The 26112-nt window shown below is 38.3% G+C and overlaps 1 protein-coding gene across 12 annotated transcripts in view; it reads left to right on the top strand.

Moving 5' to 3' along the window:
- The window catches only part of CPEB3 (cytoplasmic polyadenylation element binding protein 3), a 239746-nt gene that overhangs the window by 122263 nt on the left and 91371 nt on the right, over positions 1 to 26112 (top strand). For 10 of the 12 annotated variants that reach the window (XM_054436210.1, XM_054436207.1, XM_054436211.1 and 7 more), the window contains 2 exons: positions 24002 to 24169; positions 25999 to 26088. In XM_054436210.1, coding sequence (XP_054292185.1) covers positions 24002 to 24169; positions 25999 to 26088 — 258 coding nt within the window. Of the gene's footprint in view, positions 1 to 11043; positions 11068 to 24001; positions 24170 to 25998; positions 26089 to 26112 lie in introns of all 12 variants that reach the window. The other 2 variants (XM_054436208.2, XM_054436205.2) reach the window with 1 other exon arrangement.

The raw sequence follows: 26112 nt of genomic DNA, 5'->3' as shown, positions 1-26112 counted from the left end.
TGTTTTGTTAATTCTCACAATACTTTAACCTTTTTCATTATTACTATATCTGTTATGGTGATTTGTGATCAGTGATCTTTAATGTTACTATTTTATTTTATTTTATTTTTTTGAGACAGAGTCTCACTCTGTCTGCCCAGGCTGGAGTGCAGTGGTGCAGTCTCAGCTTACTGCAACCTCTGCCTCCCAGGTTTAAGTAATTCTCATGTCTCAGTCTCCCGAGTAGCTGGGACTACAGGTGTGCGCCACCATGTCTGGCTAATTTTTTATTTTTTATTAGAGACAGTGTTTCACTATGTTGGCCAGGCTGGTCTCAAACTCCTGACCTCAGGTGATTCACCTGCCTCGGCTTCCCAAAGTGCTGGGATTACAGGCCTGAGCCACCGTGCCCACCTTGATGTAACTGTTGTAATAGTTTTGGGATGCCATGAACTGCGCTTGTAGGATGATACAAACTTAATTGATAAATGTTGTGTTCTGTCTGCTCCACCAGCTGGCCATTCTACTGTCTCTCTCCCTCTCGGGCCTTCCCATTTTCTGAGACACAACATTGAAATTAGGCCAATTAATAACCCTAAAATGGCCTCAAAGTGTTCAAGTAAAAGAAAGAGTTGCACATCTCTCACTTTTAATCAAAAACTAGAAATGATTAAACTTAATGAAGAAGGCATGTTGAAAGCTGAGACAGGCTAAAAGCTAGACCTCTTGTGCTAGTTAGCCAAGTTGTGAATGCAAACGGAAAGGTTCTTGAAGGAAATTAAAAGGGTTATTCCAATGAACACACTAATGGTAAGAAAGCGAAATAGCCTTATTGTTGCTGTGGTGAAAGTTTTAGTGGCCTGAGTAAAAGAACAAACCAGCCACAACATTCCCTTATGCCAAAGCCTAGTCCAGAGCAAGGCCCTAACTCTTTTGCATTCTATTAAGGCTAAGAGAGGTTAAGAAGCTGCAGAAGAAAAGCTAGAAGCTGGCAAACGTTGGTTCATGAGGTTTAAGGGAAAAAGCCATCTCCATAACATAAAAGTGCAAGGTGAAGCAGCAAGTACTGATGGAGAACTACAGCAAGTAACTTACCCAGATTTAGTTAAGATAGTTGGTGAAGGTGACTACCCTAAACAGCAGATTTTCAGTGTAGGTGAAACAGCCGTCTATTGGAAGAAGATGCCATCTAGGACTTTCATAACAAGAGAGGAGAAGTCAGTGCCTGGCTTCAAAGGATAGGCTGACTCTCTTGTTAGGGGCTAATACAGCTGGTGACTTTGAGTTTAAGCCAACGCTTATTGACCATTCTGAAAATCCTAAGGGCCTTAAGAATTATGCTAAATCTACTTTGCCTGTTCTCCACAAATAGAACAACAAAGCCTGTATGACAGCACATCTGTTTAACAGCATGGTTTACTGAATATTTTAAAACCACTGTTGAGACCTGCTGCTCAGAAAAAAAATACTCCTTTCAAAATATTACTATTCATTGACAGTGCACTTGATAGAGATGAACCGGACAGTAATGTTGTTTTCATGACTGCTAATATGTCATCCATTCTACAGCCTGTGGATCAAGGTATAATTTATACTTCCAAGCCATCTTGTTTAAGAAATACATTTTGTAGGCCAGGTGTGGTGGCTCATGCCTGTAATCCCAGTACTTTGGGAGGCCGAGGAGGGTGGATCACCTGAGGTTGAGAGTTTGAGACCAGCCTGGTCAACATGGTGAAACCTCATCTCTACTAAAAATACAAAAATTAGCCGTGCATGGTGGTGCACGCCTGTAATCCCAGCTACTTGGGAGGCTGAGGCAGGAGAATCGCTTGAACCCGGGAGACGGAAGTTGCAGTGAGCCGAGATCATGCCACTGCACTCTAGCCTGGGTGACAAAATGAAACTCTGTCTCAAAAAAAAAAAAAGAAAGAAAAGAAAAAGAAATACATTTTGTAAAGCAATACTTGCCATAGATTGTGCTTCCTCTGATGAACCTAGGCAAAGTTGAAAACCTTCTAGAAAGGATTCTTTATTTTAGACGCCATTTAGAACTTTTGTGATTCATTGGAGGAGGTCAAAATATCAACATTGACAGGAATTTGAAGAAGTCAATTCCATTCCTCATGGACAACTTTGAGGGGTTCAAAACGTCAGTAGAGAAAGTCACTGCAGATACAGTGTAAATAGCAAGAGAACTAGAAGTGGAGTCTAAAGATGGGACCAAATTGTTATAATCTCATGATGAAACCTGATGGATGAAAAACTGCTTCTTATGTACAAGCAAAGAAAGTGGTTTCTTAAGGTAGAGTCTACTTGATGAAGATGCTGTGAACATTGTTGAAATGACAGCAAAGGATTTAGAATATTACATACATTTAGTTGATAAAGCTGTTGTAGGGTTTTAAAGGATTGAATCCAGTTTTGAAAGATATCCTACTATGGGTAAAATGCTCTTAAACATTGCATGCTACAGAGAAATATTTTGTGAAAAGAAGAGTCAATCGATGTGGCAAACTTCACTGATCTCTTTTTTTTAAGATATTGCCTCAGCCACCCCAACCTTCAGCAACCACCACTCTGATCAGTTAGCAACAATCCACATGGAGGGAAGACCTTCCACCAGCCAAAAAAAGAAGAAGAAAAAAGTGACAAGTTGTTGAATGCACAGATGATCATTGAGATTTTTAGCAATAAAGTATTTTTTATTTTATTTTTAATTTTTTTGAGATAGGGTCCTGCTCTGTCACCCAGGCTGGAGTGCAGTGGCATGATCATGGCTCACTGTAGCATTGAGCTCCTGGCCTCAAACAGTCCTCCCACCTCAGCCTCTTAAGTAGCTGGGGCTACAGGTATGAGCCACTGTGCTAGGCAACAATAAAGTATTTTTTAAATTAAGTTATATATATTGTTTTTTAAGACATAATGCTACTGTGCACTTAATAGACTACAGTATAATATAAACATAACTTGTATGCACTAGGAAATAAAAAAATTGTGTGACTTGCTTTACTGTGATATTTGCTGTATTACAGTGGTTTGGAACCATAAGGCTGTAATATCTCTGAAGTATCCCTGTATTTTAATTTATAATCTAACAGTTCTAAGTGTAATAATTAGTAGAAAACAATAATGTTTTGTTAGTAATAATGAAATAAAATTTAAAAAAGAAAATTGGGGTGAGAAGTTTATTTTCTTAAATTTTGGATTGTGCTGCTGAAAAACAGGATAATGGAGGCTGTGAAAATTCTGAAGAGAATTTCTGGGTACTTTCAAGGTCTTTATAGATTAGTAATACTGATTCTTCAAACTTAGTAGTTAAGGGTCAGGGTTTTTCAAATGTTTACCAACTGGTGAATGGATAAATTGTAGTTTGTCATACTATGAAATACTACTCAGCAATAAAAAGAAACAAAATACTTATACTTGTAACAACATGCATTAATCTCAAAAACATGCTAAGTGAAGGAAGTCAAACATATTGGTTTCATTAATATGAAATCATAGAAAAGGCAAACAAAACTATGGTGAGAAGGAGATTAATGCTTGCCAGGAACCATGAGTTAGGGGAGGGGATCAACTGCAAAAGCACACAAAGAAATTTTCAGAGGTGTTGAGCTGTCATATCTTGATTAGAATGGTGGTGGTTATATGTCTATATATAATTATCAAAATTAATCAGATCATATACTTAAAGTGGATAAATTTTATTGACTGTAAATAATATCTTGACTTAAAGTAGGTGCTTTAGAGCCAGACTAAACTTGGATTCAGTCCCAGCTCTGCTGTTTAGTAGCTGTATAACTTTGGGCCAGTCATCTTCTCTGGACCTTGCTTTGCCCATCTGGAAATGTGTGTAATGATAGCTGCCTTGGGGATTAGAAGACATATTAAGTACTTAGCATATGCCTGGAACATGATAAATTATCAGTAGGTTATTATTTTACTTTATGATAGTCATTCTCCTTTATAAAATATCCCAGTAATGCTAGTATTTTGCTTATCAGTCATTAGTATTACATTTTAGGTTTGCAAATACAATGGAAAGAAGATTTTTCTGAGAAGAATGTGTAAGAGTGAAAGAGAAGGGAAGGAAGGAGTTTTAAGACATCCAAATGCTTAATGTGTACAAAACAAAAACAAAAATAAACACAAATACTTAATGTGAATGTAGCAGATGAATATATATCCTTCCCCTTCAACCATCTTTTTTACCTGCTACTTTCATATTGTTCATGGAGAAATTGATCTTTTCAATTATAACTTGCCTAGTTTGAGAAATGCTATCAAACATCAAAAATTGGGTTAAAAGTATCTTATCTGCCATTATAAGACAAAGATATAGGAGGAGCATTTAAAGACAAACCCCAGCACTCCTGCTGTTTAAGAATTTATAGTCTAATGAGGGAAAGTGGGACATTTTGATTCAAACTTTAAGATCTTAACCCATCTTTAGTGAAATTTTTTCTATGACTAATACTCCAAGGGAAGCTGAAAGGGAACGTTAGATGTTTGAATAATTTTATGATGCCTACTGAAATGGTGATTCAAAAAATAAGTTGCAAGGTGTTTCTTAAAAACTGATTTTATCACAAGGAAAGTAATTTTTTTTTTTTGCTCTTGTTGCCCAGGCTGGGGTGCAATCGCGCAATCTTGGCTCACTGCAACCTCCACCTCCCAGGTTCAAGCGATTCTCCTGCTTCAGCCTCCTGAGTAGCTGGGATTACAGGCATGTGCCACCATGCCCGGCTAATTTTGTATTTTTAGTAGAGACAGGGTTTCTCCATGTTGGTCAGGCTGGTCTCGAACTCCCGACCTCAGGTGATCTGCCTGCCTTGGCCTCCCAAAGTGCTGGGATTACAGGCGTTAGCCACCACGCCTGGCGTCTCCTACAGTGACTTTTAATAGTTTTGACAAAAACTTCCATGCCAGTTAATAAAATGTTATACTAAATTCTTTGAATCTTCCTTCCTTTTTCATCAGGCACAGCACTCCAGGGGCTGTACCTGTTTTGAAAGTGTTGTGTGCTGCTTTGATCTGCAATAGAGTGACTCTCTATCTATCCATCTCTACCTACCTACCTACACCTCTGTCCCTCCCTCCCTCTCTCCCTTCCCCTCTTCTTTTTTTCTTGCTCTTTCTCATTTTTCGAGCCTGTATCATGGAACCTGTGTATGATGTTACCTTGCTTAGAGAGACTTCCTCAAATTCAGATGAATCCACGTAACAGAAGAGTTCATTTAGATTTAAACACCAGATCAGCAGTTTGGCAATTTCTTACAAAATTAAACATATTCTTACCATACAATCCAGCGGTTGCACTTCTTGGTATTTACCCAAAGAAGTTGAAAACATATATCCACATAAAAACCTGTACATGGATGTTCAGAGCAGCTTTATTCATAATTGCCAAAACTTGGAAGCAACCAAGATGTAAATAAGCTGTGGTATATCTAGATAATGGGATGTTATTCAGCACTGTAAACAAATGAGCTATGAAGCCATGAAAAGACATGCAGGAACCTTAGATGCATATTACTAAGTAAAAGAAGACAATCTGAAAAGGTTTCATATGATTCCAACTATATGACATTCTGAAAAAGACAATACTATGAAGACAGTAAAAACATCAGTGGTTGCCAGAGGTTAAGGAGGAGGGAGGGATGAATAGATGGAGCACAGAGGATTTTTTTTTGGTGAGACAGAGATTTACTCTTGTTGCCCAGGCTGGAGTGCAATGGTGCGATCTCGGCTCACCGCATCCTCCGCCTCCCAGGTTGAAGCGATTCTCCTGCCTCAGCCTTCCAGATTACAGGCATGTGCCATCATGCCCGGCTGATTTTGTATTTTTAGTAGAGACAGGGTTTCACCGTGTTGCCCAGTCTGGTCTCGAACTCCTGACCTCAGGTGACCCACCAGCCTTGGCCTCCCAGAGTGCTGGGATTACAGGTGTGAGCCACTGTGCCTTGCGGAGCACAGGGGATTTTTAAGGCAGTGAAACTATTCTATATGATACTGTAATGGTGGATACATGTTACACATTCATCAAAACCCATGGAATGTACACCAAGAGTGAACCCTAATGTAAACTGTAGACTTTGGATGATTATGATGTGTCAGAATAGGTTCATCAGTTTTTACAAATGTACTATGGTGGGGGATGTTGATAATTGGGGAAGCTATGCAAGTGTGGGGCTAGGGGGTGTACACAAAATCTCTGGGCGTTTCTTTTTTGCTGTGAACCTAAAAAGGCTCTAAAAATATAAAGTCTCTAAAAAACAAACAGCAGAGCATAACATGCCCTTCCCTTGGGGAGTCACATATATAAGAATGCAACCATTAAAACTTAGTGCAGCCAAGTCATAAGGAATAACAGATGATCTATTTTAGTGTTGCCTCATGCCCAGCAAAGTACCATGCCATTAACATGAGAGTGCTGTTGACAGTGTACTTGTCACTGACCATACAAATCCACTTTTGGAATAATTCTTGTATTTCCCCCTGTAAAATACATGTACCATTTAATTTTTATTCTGATGGATTGGAAATAAGTATTTTTTCAATTTTTAATTATTCAGGTTTATGATTTAAAAGCTACAAAAATATTAGCACTGTGGATTTTCTGCACTATTTTTATAACCAATGAACTAATCTAAAATATTTGTAATGTTTCATTTTTAACTATTCAAATACAAACAGTACACAAATCATAGACACATAATATATGTATCTATGATTTAATAAATATATTGCTCAATGTAGTATCACAAATTGAGCTCACTCATGTAACTAGTACCTGGATCAAGACCAAAACATTGCTAACACCCCAAACTACACCCTTAGGCTCCTCTCTGGTTACTATCTCTAGCCAAGGGTAATACTACTCTGATTTCTAAAAATTAGAGGTAATTTGTATGGGCTCTAAATTGCTTAATATATATGAAACAGTAAAAGAATTCTCTCTCTTAAAAAAAAAAAGAATTCTATCTCCAAGGCTGGTAATAGTTGATAATTGAGAATTAAAGTTCTTAGAGGGAGTAGATAGACTTCTGAAAGAATATTGTATCTTGTTATATCTGGTATAAATCCATCTTAGCATAGATAGAATATTAGAAAAATGAAATAAGTCACATTACTCCCCTTTTAAAAATGTGGAGTCGGCCGGGTGCGGTGGCTCACACCTGTAATCCCAGCACTTTGGGAGGCCAAGGTGGGTGGATCACAAGGTCAGGAGTTCGAGACCAGCCTGGCCAATATGATGAAACCCCATCTCTACTGAAAATACAAAAATTAGCCAGCATGGTGGTGCACGCCTGTAGTCCTAGTTACTCGGGAAGCTGAGACAGAAGAATCGCTTGAACCGGGAGGTGGAGGTTGTAGTGAACCAAGATCATGCCACTGCACTCCAGCCTGGGCAATACATGTGAAGTATTTTGAACTGTTCCCGGCACATAGGAAGCACTCATTAGCTGTTATGATAATCACTATAGCAGGACCAAGGTAGTACATAATAAATTCTACAATGAATGATAAAAACAAATCTAAGCCACTGGGTGCGGTGGCTCATGCCTGTAATTCCAATACTTTGGGAGGCCAGCGCGGGTGGATCACCTGAGATCAGGAGTTCGAGACCAGCCTGGCCAACATGGTGAAACCGTGTCTCTACTAAAAATACAAAAAATTAGCTGGGCAAGGTGGCAGGCACCTGTAATCCCAGCTAGTCAAGGGGCTGAGGCAGGAGAATCGGTTGAATCCAGGAGGCAGAGGTTGCAGTGAGCCGAGATCATGCCATTGCACTCCAGCCTGGGCAACAAGGGCGAAACTCCGTCTCAAAAAAAAGCCAAACCAAAACAAAATGAAACAAAAAAAATCTAAGCATCTCAGATAGATCACTACTTGATATTGGCTACCTATCCCATATGCCATCCTGTCTCTCTGATATCAGAGTTCCCAAACATCATGAACCAATTTACAGTCCCAGCACTTTGGGAGGCCAACATGGGCACATCCCTTGAAGTCCAGGAGACCAGCTTAGGTGACATGGTGAAACCCTGTCTCTACAAAAGATGCAGAAATTAGCTGGGTGTGGTGATCCCAGCTGCTCAGGAGGCTGAGGTGGGAGAATCACTTGAGCCCATGAGGCAGAGGTTGCGGTGAGCAGAAATCTTGCCACTGCGCTCTAGCTTTTGTGCCAGAGTGAGACCCCGTCTCAAAAAAAACAAACCAACAAAACTCCCAGGTAGGTCTTTTGTAACTCTTCCTCTGTCCCCAGTTCAACATACTGCCCTCCACCCCTAAGCTTGTCTAGATCTATTAACTTCATCTATGTTACTTGGATGTTTAGTGGTTGAAGGCTTGTGTGAACAACATTCTCATTTATCCTTTATGGGTGTTAATGTCCAATGAGTCATTTGTACCTTAGTATTGCAATCAGATACCCAATTGTTTCATTGGGTATCTGGCCAGAAATCAGATATAATGGGGAAAAAAATGAATTTGTTGTTTGGGAGAGAAATAAGTAATTTTAAAATGTGGAGTATTTCCTTTCTCAATAGAGATTTTTCATTGGATTGTCAGGCAGCATAACATCATTGGGGATGGGAAGAAGGGACAAAGAGACAAGTGATAGGATATCAAAATTTATTTCATCTTTTTTAAAGTGTTATATTAATCCATCCATATAATTATGGATGAAGCAAATTTGGGGGGAGGGATCAAGCTAGGAAGCTACCTACCATTTATTATACTTTTTGTAAGAAGAGGAATTCAAGGTTCCAAATAATAAACAGTATAAAAGTCCCTTAAATTGTTTTTGGAATGCATCCCCTTTCGTAAATTATATAAACAGTAATAGCTATGTAAATTCAGAAGAGATTTTTTTCACCTGGGCGCGGTGGCTCACCCCTGTAATCCCAGTACTTTGGGAGGCCGAGGTGGGGATCACTTGAGGTCAGGAATTCGAGACCAGCCTGGTCAACATGGCAAAACTCCATCTCTACTAAAAGTACAAAAATTAGCCAGGCATGGTGACCAGCACCTGTAATTCCAGTTACTTGGGAGGCTGAGGCAGGAGAATCGCTTGAACCTGGGAGGTGGAGGTTGCAATGAGCCGAGATCGTGCCACTGCACTCCAGCCTGGGTGACAGAGCAAATGAGACGCCATCTCAAAAAAAAAAAAAAAAATTTTTTTCATTGAGGGTTACATGTAGTACAGGAGGAATCAGGGAAAAAAATAGAGCTTGAGCTGGATAATCCTTTCCAATATTTGAGTAGTGGGAAAGTGAAGAAGTTAAAGGTGTGGAGTGAGGGCAAGTCTGATGCCTGAGGAAAAGTGGAAAGTAATAGAAAATGAGATTGGCCTAGTGGTATTTCAACTATCCGGCTGAAAAATCTGAATTATTTTCCTATGGAATAAATAGTTTTTTTTGTTGTTGTTTTTTGTTTTTTTTTTTTTGAGACGGAGTCTCACTCTGTCACCCAGGCTGGAGTGCAGTGGCATGATCTCGGCTCACTGCAACCTCCACTTCCTGGGTTCAAGCAATTCTCCTGCCTCAGTCCCCTGAGTAGCTGGGACTACAGGTGCCTGCCATCACGCCTGGCTAATTTTTGTATTTTTAGTAAAGATGGGGTTTCACCATGTTGGCCAGGATGGTCTCAAACTCTTGACCTCAGATGATCTGCCTACCTTGGCCTCCCAAAGTGCTGGGATTACAAACGTGAGCCACTGCACCTGGTCAGAAATAGCTTTCTTTAATGCTTAATATAATACACTGTAAATGTAACTCCAAATTATCTTCCTTTTTCAGTATAAGCTAGTTGTGTGACATTTCACAGTTTTTTTTTTTTTTACTTATTTATTTTTATTTATTTATTTTGAGACAGAGTCTTGCTCTGTCGCCCAGGCTGGAGTGCAGTGGCGTGATCTCAGCTCACTGCAACCTCTAAGAGCTCCAAGGTTGAAGCAATTCTTCTGTCTCAGCCTCCCAAAGTGCTGGGATTACAGGTGTGAGCCACCATGCCCAGCCAATTTTTTGTATTTTTAATAGAGATGAGGTTTCACCATGTTGGCCAGGCTGGTCTCAAACTCCTGACCTCAAACAATCCTCCTGCCCTGGCCTCCCAAAGTGCTGGGATTATAGGTGTGAGTCACCACACCCAGCTTGTTATGCTTTTAAGAAATGGATTAAGCTCTAAATCATTTTTTAAAATAGAACCTGAGGTTTCAAATTGGAGAAACTTTCCACTCTGAAAATCATTTTGCTTGACAGGATCTTTTAGTGATACATGATACCACAGTCTAGCTCTATTAAACAATGTAGCAATACATTCTATAGGGCTGGAGTTTTAAAGAGGAAGAAAACCTTTAAAGCACTGTATTATTAAGCATGGCCTGAGGTGGACCCAGTGCCTTAGTCTCATTTTACTTTTGCAGTTCATTTTATACATCAAAAAGATATTATATTCCCCCATCTGTAATACTGAGTGGAAAGTAAATGGAGAGAGTAAGAGAAGCTTTACTGAAAATTGTGCAGAAACACATTCTGTAAAGTAACAGCTCGTTGTATATAAAATTTCTATACATTTTTCAGGGGAATCTATGAAGAGAGAGAGTGTGTGTGTGTTTGGGGGCAATGTGTGTGTAGTAAGAAATTCAGAGTGACCACCGCATGGTACAGTTTTTAGTTATTTAGAATGAATAATTTTTTCTTATCTGGTGGTAAGATAAAGTACAAATGAAATTTATAAATCAGTTTTTTAAAGTACTCTATGTCTGATATAGATAATAGGCTCCAATATAAACCCTCATAAGACTTCTGAAACATTCATTGTATCTGTTCCAGTGGCTGCCACATCCAGTTAAATTTCTTTTTAAGATTGTGATTTAGCCTGTACTTCATAAAGGTTTTTTAAAAAAATATAGTGTTTGCAGTCAAGTTGAACAGTATCTTCATATCAGTTGAATAATTCCAAGAATACATAGAAAAACTTTGTGTGAATTTTTTTTTAATTTCTAAATTCACCATTTTGATACAAATACCCATGGTTTTCTTCTATGTTTACATGCAGCCAGGAGCTATGGGCGGAGACGAGGTAAATTTTTTTTTTTTAATGAGATCTTTTGCTTGCCAAATTGTGAGTAAATATGAGTGTGTTTATGTGTGTGTGTATTTATACCTGTGTGTGTGTAAAACAATAATTATCATATGGTGTGATGTTCTATCTTAATTATTTTAGCAAAATAATTTATCACTTTCATTAAAATTATTTTTTGTTGTTGGTAATTTGTTCTTTTAATTATAAAAAAGATATAGCAAAGACTATTTCTCCTTAAAGTTTTTTGTTATATGGCTTATTGTGAATAAACATGAGGAAATAAAGGCCAAACATACATATTTTTCTGCCCTGTATTCATTGTATTCTTTTCGTACAACTTAGAAGGCAGAACTTGGGTTTTGGAGGGCAATTCTTGATCTTACTAGTTTGGCTGGTGAATTTTTTTCTGTTATATTCACAGTCAGATTTACCCCAGAAGTAAATGAAGCTTAAGTTTCAGGGCCTCTCACTTGCTTGGACCCCTTCCAAAGTCTACGTAATTTTTGTGTTCTTTTTCTTAAAGAGGGACCCCAAAATAGGCTTTGGTCCCCGTAAAACCTGCATTCTCTCCTGGTCACACCCAAACGAAATAATACAACTTTCATTTGTGTAATGCTATAACTGTTCTAAAGCATTTCCCATATCTGTAGTTTTTTCAAATAATTTTACGAAGTAGCTAGGAGAAGCCAGATGTAGTAGAAAGCATATGGGACTTAGGGTCAGACACGTAGGTTGTAATCACTGACTTATCATTTAGATTTGGTATGCTCATCTGTAAATTATGAGGTAATAAAACCAGTCATGTCCTACTTCAGAGTATTAGTAAAGTTCTAGTTTAAAAAAAAGGGAAATGAAAAGCTATCCATGTATATTAAAAGTATTCCACAAATATAAGTTACTTTGGTGCTCATTTGCAGAAGCTGAAGGAGAAGTCGTAATTTACTTGCTGTGTGACCAAGTTAAAGCCAGAGTCAAGATCACAATCTGTGTCTTTTGGCTCTTTATTTGCTAATGTTTACCATTCATCAGGCTGTCTCTGACTTTGTAGTTGAGTCATGAAGAGAAGATAATGATGCTAAATTCATAGTATTTTATTATGTTTTAAAAAAATATTAAAAATATTCTCTGCCTATGCTTACCCAAACAATACTTTTATCATTTATTTCACAGCAAATATTTGTTGAATGAGTGACTATTGGCAGAAGCTAATATATATGTACGGTGGATCATACAGTCCTTTTGCTTTTCATCATCATCATGTGGAAAAACGTTTGTGTAAATGATTATTTTCTATCCGTGGAAATAAATATCATTAAATTTTATTGCCTTATTTTTAAATTTAAAAAAGTTAAAGCCTAGAAATAATGTTATTAAGACATATTTTGTACCATACTTGTTTCATGTTGCTAGAAAAATGATCATTGTCAGGAAAGAAAAGGAAATGGACTATTTTATGTAGAAAATAGACACCATCTGGAGAACAGACAGCAGGGCCTGGCTTTTCCTCTTCTCATGTACTAATCAGTCACCAGATCTTGTCAAGATTTTCCCTCTAGTTTTCTCAGGCCTTGTCCTTCTCATTCTGCTATTTTTATTTCTCCTGTTCCATTTCTACAGCTTCATCTTTCTGAAACACCGCTTTGTGTCACCCCCATTCTCAATTCAGGGTCCCCATGATCTGGCTTCTGCCTCTTTCACCAACATCATTATCTTCATTTTTCCCACCTCATCTTCCCCTGACCAATCTATTTGCTTTCCCACTCTCTGGCCATACAGGTCACCCTTCCTCTCATCTATGTATCTAAGGACTATCCTTATTTTACTAGTTCAAACCTTACCCTTTCCAGGAAGCCTCCCCCAGTGCCCTTGCAGACAGTGTTTTCCTCTGATTCTGCTGTCTTGCATTCTTCCTGCCTTTTCTGTATGCCCTGATTCTTCATCTGGGATAAGTTCTTTGAGGATAGTTGTCTCTAGTGCCTAACACTGGGCCCTATGTATAGTTAGCCCTTATTAAATGCTTATTGATAAGGGTTATTTTGAAATAACACCCTACATTTATGCAGAGCAGAGTTTGGCATCATATTTCTAAAAATTATCTTATTTTTATAAATAATAGCATATTAATACTATACATCAAGAATATAAAGTCGCCTATAGTTTCTAAGCTTCTGAAAAAAATACTCATCCTTTTTTCATTTTACTTTCTCCATATCTATTTGTGAGGTTGATTTTATTGTTCTCAAAAATCATGCTCTTCTTTGTATGAGGTGCTACACTAAATATTTCCTAGAATGACTTGGTCCCTGCTCTTGGTCTGCAGTTTGATAGGTGTAAATGAGGAAGAGAATGATGAGAGAGAGAGGAAGAGAGACAGAGAGAAGCGCAAATGCTAAAAGACCGAATGTTGGCTTTCTGTAATGAAAAAAGAACAGACAGAAAATGTTTTGTCCATGCTTTCAATAAGTCTTTCATTTCCAAAGCTGAAAAAGAAGTCATCTTCCTTAAATGTAATGATATAACCATATGGGATGAAGCATGTCTAGATTGCATATCTAGAACGCTCATTCTCTGAGATGTATTCATTTGAGCCAACTCTGCATAGTATACTTCTGATGAATTGGCAGACTTCCTTATGCTTATTTTTTCATATGAACATGGATTAAATTAATGTTTGATACCTTTCCTCTAATTAACATTTAGACTTGCCCAAAAAGAATAAAAATTAAGCTTGCTGATGTATGTTACTTCCCTCTACCTATGATTAAGGATAGAACTGGAGCTATAACTTATTTTCTATGTGTTACATAAATGTTGGTAAACTTTTTTCTTTTTTTGAGACAGAGTCTCACTTTGTCGCCCAGGCTGGAGTGCAGTGGCATAATCTTGGCTCACGGGTTCAAGTGATTCTCCTGCCTCAGCCTCCCAAATAGCTGGGACTACAAGCCTGCATCGCCATACCTGGCTAATTTTTGTACTTTTAGTAGACATGGGGTTTCACCATATTGGCTAGGCTGGTCCTGAACTCCTGGCCTCAAGCCATCTGCCCATCTCCCAACGTGCTGGGATTACAGGCATGAGCCACCGCATCTGGCCATGTTGCTAAATTTTCTAGGAACAGAAATAAAGGGAATGTAATATATGTGAAAGTTTTGAGTTCTGTCAGCAAGAATTTGGCCAGTGGACTTTTACACCTCTCCTGGTAAGTGTGGAAAAGTTTCCTGGGATAAGTAGAATTTCAGGACCTATTTGGATAATGGAATAGGAATGGGAAGCAAGACATTCTAGTATGTGTTTCTCCTTAGAAGAAGGCTTAAAGATGAGATTGCCATGACCAGAGGCTTGGAGTACATATCTCTGAGTGTATGCTGTGGGACCAGCTGGAGAGGAGAAGCTGGTAGTAGGACGATCTATGCTGCCTTAATGAATGTTTTTGAAACAGACGGTGAAACTCCTGGACATAGATATTGTCAGGCTTTAGAAAGAGGGTTTTATGATAAAGTAATGAAAGCAGGGGATAACTTGAACATCAGCTCAAAGCTTGGATGAGGACGTTGAAGGTAGACTCTTAGCAAACCAAGTGCTTCTAGTAATGTAGTTGAAGCAGTAATAATGAGAAATGAGAAGAATGACGTGAAAGAATAAGATTTGAAAATAAATATCAATTACATATAGTTTAAAAATACCCAATTATATTTCCCATTTATATCTATTTTGAATTTGTTCCAGTAGACAAAACTTGATTTCATTTGTGGAATAAGAATCACACCAAAGAATCTTACCATTTTTCTTTGGGAGTGTTCTGCCTTTGATAAGCTTTAATATGTGTCCTCCTATACAACTGCAACTCCTGTTAGAAACTGGTCTACCAGGTAGTGTCATTTAAGACTTTTGCCTACACATTGAATATATGCTGTGCTTTTCATTTCATGTGAGAATGAGTTTTTATGCTCTCCATGAAACTATTGTTCATAAGTAGACATGTTGGCTATGCCAGTATTTTTTATGTTTAGCAGAATTTCTTAGTTATAGAGCAGTAAGGAGAATATGAAAAGTCCTTTTAACAATGCAAATGAGAAAATACAACTAGTCTACCAGGTACTGTCATTTAGGATTTTTGCCTACACATTTAATATATATTGTGCTTTTCATTTACATGAGTATGAGTTTTTATGGTCTCTGTGAAACTCTTGTCCATAAGTAGACATGTTGGCTATGCCAATATTTTTGTTTTTGTTTTTTGCTTTTTGAGATGGAGTCTCACTCCATCGCCCAGGCTTGAGTGCAGTGGCACGATCTTGGCTCACTGCAACCTCTGCCTCCCAAGTTCAAGCAATTCGCCTGCCTCAGTCCCCCAAGTAGCTGGGATTACAGGCACACACCACCATGCCTGGCTTTTGTATTTTTAGTAGAGATGGGGTTTCTCCATGTTGGCCAGGCTGGTCTCGAACTCCTGACGCCAGGGGATTGCCTCGGCCTCCCAAAGTGCTGGGATTATAGGCATGAGCCACTGCACCCGGCCCATGCTAGTATTTTTGATGTTTAACAGAACTTCCTAGTTATAGAGCAGTAAGGAGAATATAAAAGGTCCTTTTAACAATGCAAATGAAAAAATACAAAGAATGATTAGAGTTACTGTTATAAATGTACTCCTGCATATATTTAGTTCATAAAAAATATATTGATATTAATGGGTTACGTAATTGATAACAAAAGTTCTAAAATCCAATCAAACAAACTCGTATGCTGAGTTGAAGTTGAGTATTTCTGTCAAAAGCCTGCTCGAGGGAAGAGAGATCAGCTATTCCAGGGAGACCATGCTAGAAGCATGCCATCCTGCTAATTCAAACCCAGTTGTATGAGCTTGTTTGTTTAAAGGTATGGATGATTCTAGAATAAAACATGGACATGAATCGGAGAATTTTCTGAATGTTCATGGTTATAATATCTGAAAATGTTGCTGCTCATAGTAATAGGAAAATTTGAGCACAGACGATAGTGAGGGGAAGATGACTAGTTTTTCACTTTCATGGGAAGTTAATCTGGAAGGGTCAAAAGAAAGACTGAAGGAGGGATTTTCTGGGCCTTCCACCCAAATTTTACTCATTAAGTGTTTGCATACCTATACTGTACTAGACTCCAGATGTGGTCTCTGACACTGCTCAGTGGTCACTCTAGTAGGGAGAGAGACAATAAATAAGTGAAACGAATATATTTATTCTTCACAGTTGTGATAAATACTAGGCAGAAAAGAATAGGGGAGTCCCTCTAAGGTAGGGAGGTCACCTCTGAAGAGGTGATATTTAAACAAACTGAAAGGATGGAGAGACAGCTATCTAAAACTTTTTGGTATTAAGGAAATTTTCAAATATATACAAATGTAGACTAGTTTAATGAACACCAATATATCCATCATCAGCTTCAATTATTATCAGCATTTTTGCCAGTTTTGTTTCATATATTCTCTTCCATTTTTCCCCGGGAATATTTTAAAGGGAATTTCAGATAACATAAGACAGATAGCTAGTTTAAAAGGGGAAGGTGGAAGGAACTGCATTTGTAAAAGGCTTGAAGCAAAGTACAGATACATGCTACAACATAAACCTCAAAAACATTACACTAAGTGAAAGAAGCCAATCTCAAGAGTCACATATTTGTATGATACCATTTATATGAAGTGTCCAGAATAGACAAATCTATTGAGACAAAATGGAGATTAGTGGTCGCCTAGGGCTGAGAGGTTGGGGGAAAACCAAGAGTGACTGATAATGGATTAAATGGATCAATTGTATGATATGAGAATTATATTTCAAAAAAGTCTTGTTTCTTTAAAAAAAAGGCTTGAGGCAAGAAAGGGCTTACTTTGAGGAAGCCTAGAATGACTGATGCTTGGTAGGTGATGGAGGAGTATGTCTTAAGATGAGTTTGGAGGAAGGAAAGAGAATCTGATCTTGCTGGACATTAGCTCCTGGTAAGGATTTTGAACTTGGTCCAAGTACAAGAGGAAATCTTTGAAGCTTTAAAGCAAGGTCAAATGATTGGATTTATGTTTTTAAAAGAGTACGTCTGGTTGCTGTTTGGAGTGGAGTAAAAAGAGAATTGGGTTGCCTCGTTAGGAGGTGATGTCAGGCATGAGATGAGGATAGTTAGGATAGGGTGATGGCAGTGGAGTTGGAGAGAAGTGAACAAATTAAAGATATATCTTGGAGAACGGGATCAACAGTAGCGTTTAACAAATGGTGTCAGGTTGCTGAATTAACCTTGGAGAGTAAATAAGAAGGAAGACTCAAAAATGATTTTGAGATTCTGGCTGGAGTGATTGGGTGAATTGTAATGCCACATATTGAAATGGGACTGGGAGAGAATAAGTTTAAGGTAGATATCAAAAGTTCACTTGTAAACACATTAAGTTTGTGATGCCTAAGAAATACCAGATATTAATATGAAGTAAATCTATTTTTATGTAAGATTTCTGTGTAATAAAAGGGATTCTCCTGTTCCCAGGTATCTGAAAGCCTGTCATCTAGTTAAACTCTCTCATTATGCAAATGAGACCATAAGTGAAATGTTTTTTGTTCAAAGTCACCTTACTGGACACTAGGCTGGAACTTATCTTGACTTCTAGGGAATATATATATGTATTTTATGAGGGAGTCATGCCTCCTAATTCCTTTTTCTTAAACCCCCAAAGTGACTAATTTCTGAGCTACTTACAAGACTAAAATGAAAAGAGTCAGGCTTGGAGTAGAGTGCTGGGCCAGAGGTACCCTGGAGCTGCTGGAGTGATGGCAGAGGCCTTGGTGGGAGCTCAGAGGTGAGGTCCCAGCAGCTTTCACAGCATAGCTTGGCCAATGGGCTTTTGTTTTTCTGTGATTTGCTGAAGGAAAGGGAGCCTTCTGGGGGGGAATTATCTTAGACAAGCCTTCCATGCTTAACTAATGCTTTGCAAGTCTTCTATTTGGCACTTTTCCTGCAAGCTCGTTTGGTTTTAAGCCATCTCCACATTCAGAGATGATTTGTCCAATTACTGGACCAAAAACCAATTATAGATAGTAATTGAAATAGATATCAGAGAACCAGACCATTGGTCGAAAGCCAAATGGCCAACTTGCAGCATTTGAGAAACCTTTCTCCTGCTTTTATTGAAATATTGAATATACATATTTTATGTGGCAGTATCATGGTGTTCTAAAGCAGGTTTATATCCTCCTCACGTAGAAATATATTTTTTGATAAGTAATGTGGCTTGCTTAACACATTTTGGTCTTGGAAATATTTCCCTTAAAAAAAAGAAATATGTTAGAGAGATGCTAGTTAGTGAAGCAAGACTTCTCCTGGGGCACAATTTAGGTGCAGCCTCTTAAATTTTCAGTTTCTAGTAACACATGTCCAGGAACTAAAATTTTAGCAGGGATGATTTGTTTTGGAGATGGATTTATGCCAATCAAATGAATGCATGAATACCATCCTCACAAGGGATTACTGGACAAATCAGAATACCACTGTTTTCTCATGGAGCTGGTTGCATATGGAAATAAAATTTCAGTAGCTGACTGTCTACTAGCTCAAGAGTCACCCCTTCACAATTGCAGAGTCCTGAATTTATTAATGGAATAGTCCTTCAGGAGCTTATAATAAGAGCAGAGGGGCCAGAAGCAGTGGCTTATGCCTGTAATCCCAGCACTTTGGGAGGCTGAGGCAGGAAGATCACTAGAGCCCAGGAGTTCAAGACCAACCTGGGCAACCTAGTGAGACCCCATCTCTATATTTAAAAAAAAAAAAGAGAGAGAGAGAGCAGAGGGAAATAGATTATTTTCAGGCTCTGGAAATACCACGTGAACCATTCTGTCCCCTAGAGGAATAATCCTATGTAGTATGATAAAGTCCTCATATCTCCTGTCGGTCTGCACTGGGTAAATACTACAAGCCCTTACTCTACAATTCTGTCTTTTAAATCCTCTCTGCAGACTTTTTGTTCTGCCAGCACTTCAGGCAGTCATGTTACAGTAAGGATGATTAGGTTATAGATTTTACATTCCAGTGTTGAGAATATACTTTCCTTAACTTGATTGAACTTGGATATTTCCCAGGGCTGCCTATACTTCACACAAAATGTCTCTTTCAGTGGCTGCCTGTAGCAGGCAAATAATCTTCACATCAGTGATTCTTAAACTTGAGCATAGGAATCACTGGGGAAATTTGTGCAAATACAGATTTTTAAGCCTGACCCCCACAGATTCAGATTAGTAGATCTGGGGATTGGGTTCTCAGATCTGTATTCTTAATTATTACCCACAGTTAGAGAAATATCATTTATGTGTTAGTTCTTAGCAGTTTCATTTCCAAGGGCAACTTTATTTTATTGCTAAAGTCTATCGTACTCTAAATACTAATAATAAGACAGAGGTTTGGTTTTAAAACCTTGGGAAATTTCCTAATTACCCATAACCACTTAATAAAACTGTCCATATTTTTACAACTCTTGATTTTGTTTTCTTTGCCAAAATATTCTGAGCTGTGGCTATGTTGGCCATGCAGAAAATTCCTTTTGTGCCAGAATGTCTTCCACATCTGCTTCTTCACTCTTTCACTGCTCTCGTTCAAGACTTCCTCATGTCTCATCTGGACAGTCACAGATTTCTTCAGACTCTCACCTCATCCACCCTCTCCCTGAGTTCAAAATGTTGGAAGTAATAGAAGTTATGGTAGGATTTTGGTTAGAGGACAACATGGTCATAGGTATCTTAGAGAAGTCATTCTGACAGGACAGAAGATGGATTCGGTGAGAATATCATGGTCTCTATGGAGTTAGTGTAGTTCAAAATAAGCCAGTATTAGAGTTGGGCACAGTGGCTCACACTTGTAATCCCAACACTTTGGGAGGCCGAGACAGGCAGATCACTTGAGGTCAGGAGTTCGAGACCAGCCTGGCCAACATGGCGAAACCCTGTCTCTACTAAAAATAGAAAAATAAGCCAGGTGTGGTGGCACGTGCCTATAATCCCAGCTACTGGGGAGGCTGAGGCAAGAGAATCCTTTGAACCTCGGAGGCAGAGGTTGCAGTGAGCCAAGATTGTGCCACTGTGCTTCAGCTTGGGTGACAGAGCGAGACTCTGTCTCAAAAAAAAAAAAAAAAAAAAAAGCCAGTATTAGAATAAATATTAAATTCAAAAAGTGGGAAAATAATTTTCCGTTTTGTAATATAGAACATTAATGCCTGACCAAATAAAAGCAATAGGAAAGGTCTCAATTTTCTAGGACATGGTTACATCTCTGTCATTCTCACACCTGTGTATTGTGTTTCATCATAGACTTGCAGCCACATGCCTTTGCACTTACTGTTTTCCTTCCCTGGATGCTGCCTCACATTTAACATTTTTGGTGTGCCTTTTATGTGACCTAATTAGGGCAGGAAGATACAGTGGTGAACAAGATTAAATTGGTCCCATCCTAATAGAGTTTACAATTTAATAGGGTTAGGGAAAGAGATACTCAATAAAAATGCACCCAAATGGTATAATGGTACTTGGGGAAAGTGTTAGGAAGGAGGAATACAGGGGGCTGTGTGTGGATAGAAAAGGGAATCTAACCTAATCTAAAGGCTTAGGAAAGTTCAACCTGAGGAAGACTTTTCAGCTGAGACCTGAAGAATTAATAGGAATTAATTAGGAAATTGGAGAGTTGAAAAGGGTATGTTTGTTTTAGGTAGAGGGAACACATTGTCCTTATGGCTAGCAGCAAGGAGGAATAATCGGAAATACGAAGGAGGTCTGTGTGACTGGCAGTTAGTGAGCAAGAGGGAGAGGCAGCTACTGTGACTTAGAAGAGGTGTGCAGAGGCCTTGCAGTTCACAGTTATGTTTTTGTACTTTATCCAAAAAGTAATAGGAAATCATTGAGGGCTTTTGAGGATGGGGTGAGGAGTGTGCTTACATGTTCAAATTAATGTTTGAAAATGGTACCTTTGGCTGTTTTGTGGAGAAAGCATTGTGGGGTACGAGGTAGAAGTCAGTAGACTAAACAGACTATTTACTCTGCTTGAATTGGCAGGACTTAGTGAGAGATGGATTTGACGTGGAGTATAAGAGAAAGGGAGATGTCAAGGATGATTTCTAGGTTTCTGGATTGAATCCAGTGTGGATAATCAGCATTTTTATTGAGATTTTAGGGAATATTAGAGAAGGAGCAATTTTGGAGGGAAAGATCGAGAGCCGTTTTGACAGTACTTGCTCTGTGGCTTCTTGTTCCTTTACTTCAGAAACTCCCACTCTGACAAGATTCTGCTCAAAATTGCCCTCCTGTGAAAATACTCTAAAAATCTCTCCCCACCAATCTCCAGGAGGGCAGTAAATTGTGTTCTTGTGTCACTTGGTAAAGTCTTCTCTTAGTACATCTCTGTTTTATAATTATTTATGTACTTGCCTGTCTCCCCCACCAGACTGTGATTCCTTTGGCAAGGAAGTATCTTATTTGTTCGGTGTCACTGAAATATGGGTGAATATTTCCTCAAGTGTTTTCCACTGAGTTTTGTATGGTAAAGGGTTCCTTTAACATCTGGGTAATGCTGGAGTAAGTTAATGTTGTTTTTTTTGAGACAGGGTCTCACTCTGTCACCCAGGCTGGTGTGCACTGGTGTGGTCTCAGCTCACTGCAACCTCTACCTCCTGGACTCAAGCGATCCTCCTACCTCAGCTTCCCCAGTAGCTGGGACTACAGATGTGCATCACCATGCCTGGCTAATTTTTGTATTTTTTGTAGACACAGAGTTTCACCATGTTGCCCAGGCTGATCTTGAACTCCTGGACTCGAGTGATCTACCTGCCTTGGCCTCCCAAAGTGCTGGGACTATAGGCATGAGCCACCATGCCTGGCCAGTTAATGTTTCTTTACTGTAGAACTTTTCGTAGCCTTTTATTTTCTGAGGTGGAAAAGCATAACGTATGCATTATTTTCCCAGATTATTTCGTTTCCCCTTCCCCAGCTCTTGTTTTCTGAGTATCTAATGTTACTAGTGTTGAGGGTAAGAGGTGAGTTTGGGAACACTCAGTGGGAAATGCTGATTTGCGCTTGTGCCTGACACTGAGTAGGCATGTAATTCACTGAGTGTGGGCTATGGAATAAAGCAAACCTGTCAGCTCTAGGAGAACATCACTGGATGTCTTTGGAAAGCTCTTTTTGCCTGTAGTTGCTGCAAATATATTTCTTTCACCCCCAGTGATCAAAACAAACATCAAGGGATGAGAATTTACTGTCTATTGTTTGTTGCTGCCAGGCTAAAAAAGATAGGTGGCATGAGATGACAGATTTTGTTTCTGTTTCTTTGTAGCTAAGCTGGGGAAAACTGAACAAAAAATTATTTGGTCTTTTTATTTAACTCCTAGCATTAAAACAGTGTCTTTTTTACACTACCTGGGTTGTTCACAAAATAACCAGAGTTATATTAATAACTTTAAGTTTTTTGTAAAAGAAATATATGTTCAGTATTTTTCTAAGGGCTATTTATATTCTGTTTTAGAGTTGGCTGTTGTGACACAAAAACCTAAGTTTCAGGGAAATAAAGATAGTATAGACTAAATGGGGAAGACACTGCTCTTTTTTTTTTTTTTTAAGAGTATATGAATTTATTTTAAAGGGGAATTTCCCTTTTTTCCCCCAAAAGTTAGAGTACTCTAATGGTTCATTTTTAGAGTGGAACCTAGTGGAAAGTTTTACTAGGAAGTCACTGACTAAAACAGGAAATATATTTGATTTTAAATTTAGATTTTATTTTGTAATGCCAAATGGCATTATTGTGTTATATTTACTGCTGGTAAATTTACTGCTGACTCTAACTGCTGGTATCTTTCTTATAGTCATGTGGATTGGGTAGGTACTTTTGCTCTACAAACTTTATTTGGCTATAAAGTTAATGAAAATAATTTTTTTCATTTCTTTTCATATATTTTTTGAGTGATATAAAATATAGCCTAGATTAGTAGGGTTAAGGGTTTCATAACCACATCCACATTTATACTCCCACATCTTAAGTTATACGTTTTCGTTTACTTACCCTGTCCTTTATTATTGCATATGTTTATTTCCAAATTAGAGTAGCTTGGAATGACAAGGAAAACTTGATGATCTTTAGTTCCGCTATTAGAAAAAAAGTTATCAGCCTCTGTCACCAGTTTTGTATTCCCTTGGCTATTAGGACCACTCTTTAGAACTAAACCTCTGAGATTACCATAAAGAGCAGATAAAAATCTGTGGATAGAGATTACTTTGTCCATTTATTTTGAGAAATGACTAAAGAAAGAAAAAAAATAGCTGCTGAATATACTCCTAGTAGCTATGATAGAGACTGAATGAGTAAAATGCAGTGATTTTTTTAGCAAGGAAACCACTGAAATTTTGATGCCTTTTTTTTTTTTTGAGGCTGAGTTTCACTCTTGTTGCTCAGGCTGGAGTGCAATGGCACGATCTTGGCTCACTGCATCCTCCACCTCCCAGGTTTGGGTTCAAGCGATTCTCCTGCCTCAGCCTCCTGAGTAGCTGGGATTACATGCATGCACCACCATGTCCGGCTAATTTTTGTATTTTTAGTAGAGATGGGGTTTTGCCATGTTAGCCAGGCTGGCCTCGAACTCCTGACCTCAGGTGATGCACCCACCTCGGCCTCCCAAAGTGCTGGGATTACAGGCATGAGCTACCATGCTCACCTGGACGATTCTTTTTCTTTAGTTAGCAATCTGGTCATCCCAAGGCTGTGCCTACCCTTACACAAAAATGATGATGAAAAGTTATCTGGTAATCTTCAGTCCTGGTAATCTTGGAAAAGCCACAGCTCAGGACACATTTTTTTTTTGTATGCTTCTCTCTGCACTTCGGGCTTCTAATAGAGCATTTATTGTCCTAGAAAATCATTTTAATTATAGAAACTCCCACATTTGTTTCAGGTCGATCTTCTCTCTTTCCCTTTGAAGATGCCTTCCTGGATGATAGCCACGGCGATCAGGCCTTGTCATCTGGCTTAAGTTCTCCCACTCGCTGTCAAAATGGGGAACGAGTGGAACGCTACTCTAGAAAGGTGTTTGTTGGAGGCCTTCCTCCTGATATTGATGAAGGTACTATGCATTCATTAATGATTTTGCAAAGGCTGAGTTTGTTCTTTGTGCGTTCTGACCCTGCCTCTCCTCTCCAAGTCAACTTTAGGACATCTATATCTTAGTGCATAGGAGGTGAGACTATTTGGTAGATTAGAAAGTAGTAGTCTATTATGTACTAAGTACTTCATGTTACATTATCTCATTTAATCCTCATAGCTATCTTATAAGGATATCCTAGCATCTCCATTTTATAGATAAGGAAACTGAGGATCAGAGAGAAATAATTTGTTCAGGGTTATATAGCTGATGGTACAGTTGCAACTCAAATTCAATTAGATTCCAGAGCTTTTGCTCATGTCCATCACACCAAACCATCTCACATTTTAATATAAATACTGGCCAGTGCAGTGGCTCACGCCCGTAATCCCAGTACTTTGGGAGGCCAAGGTGGGAGGATTACTTGAGCCCAGGGGTTCAAGACCAGCCTGGCAACATAGCAAGACCCTGTCTCTACAAAACAAAAAGATTAGCTGGGTATGGTGGTATGTGTCTGTAATCCCAGCTACTTGGGAGGCTGAGGTGGGAGATCACTTGAGCCCAGGAGTTTGAGGTTACAGTGAGCTATGATCATACCACTGAACTCCAGCCTGGGTGACAGAGTGAGACCCTGTCTCATAAGTAAATAAATAAATAAAAACAAATATCTGTTAACAAAAAGCATAATCCGCCTCTTTAAAAGAATGAAGATGAGTTAGAATTTTTCTTAATAATAGTTTTGAGATGCTATCAGTCCAAAAGTGAGTGTTCACTTATGCCTAAAGCCAGTTTATTTTAGCACACGGTAAGTTGTCAATAAATATTTGTTGAAAGGATGAATGAAATAAAATTGTGACAAAGTTAACTTAAGCAAAAAACAACTCTAGTTCCAGTAGGCTTTGGGTCTGATATAAGAATACTGTCTGATATTCTAACAGTCTTGTTTTTCCAGCATTTTTCTAGCTATGACACACTTCAAATGTATCATGATTTCCTCTTTTTCATGGTGAGAGGAGAAAAGTCTCAAAAAGCGGTTTTATTTTAGACTAACTACATTAAAGTTATACATAGCTGAACTCTTATTTTCCTCCAAATTGTTCTTGTATTCATGTTAATCTCATCTATTGATTAGATTATCTTCAAGAAAATTTTTAAGGTCATGGCTGAGAGAGTAGTACCCTAAACCTGAGTAGGAGTCAGATTATAACCTCTGCTTTGAGTCATATGTCAGAGGGAAAATATAAATGTATTGATCTATAATTTTTGATATATTTTCTATATAGGGTATGTAATATGTAGTTATTAAAGAGAGCATTGGCCGTCAACATTTTCTTATCACCCAATAGAATTACCTACTTATTGCCCCTACTCCTCACCAAAAGAATCGTATCTATTTCTTAAATAATCTTAGAGGTTCCATACAAGTGAAACCATATTTTAAATATTTTCTGTACCTTACTTTCTTACTAAAATCAGAGAACATTCCTATTTTTAGAATCTTTCTATTTGACATAGAAGTCACCTTAGTTTAATAGGAGATACTTTTCTTCCAAATTCTTTATGTCAAGTTTATTGGCAGTGAAAGGAAATGAAGTATAGTTAGAAACACACTTTGCATGATTAAAAGTGAATAACCAAATGTACACCCAAGCAATGGTATTTCACTTAGTAGGTTTCACTTCCGTAAAGATGCTTTAGAAAACAACCCTCAAAACATTTTTTTAAACTAAAAAGACATGTTTTGTGCTATTCTGGTTTTCTGATTGCAATATTTTTTTCTCTTTTGCTAAGATTCTTTCTTTGTTTTGTAGATGAGATCACTGCCAGCTTTCGCAGGTTTGGACCTCTTGTAGTAGACTGGCCTCACAAAGCTGAAAGCAAGTCGTATTTTCCTCCTAAAGGTAATGCTCTTAAAATGTTTCCAC

The sequence above is a fragment of the Pongo pygmaeus genome, chromosome 8 (genome assembly GCF_028885625.2).
Source record: "Pongo pygmaeus isolate AG05252 chromosome 8, NHGRI_mPonPyg2-v2.0_pri, whole genome shotgun sequence".
NCBI lineage: Eukaryota > Metazoa > Chordata > Mammalia > Primates > Hominidae > Pongo > Pongo pygmaeus.
This window is presented reverse-complemented; position numbering and strand designations above follow the sequence as displayed.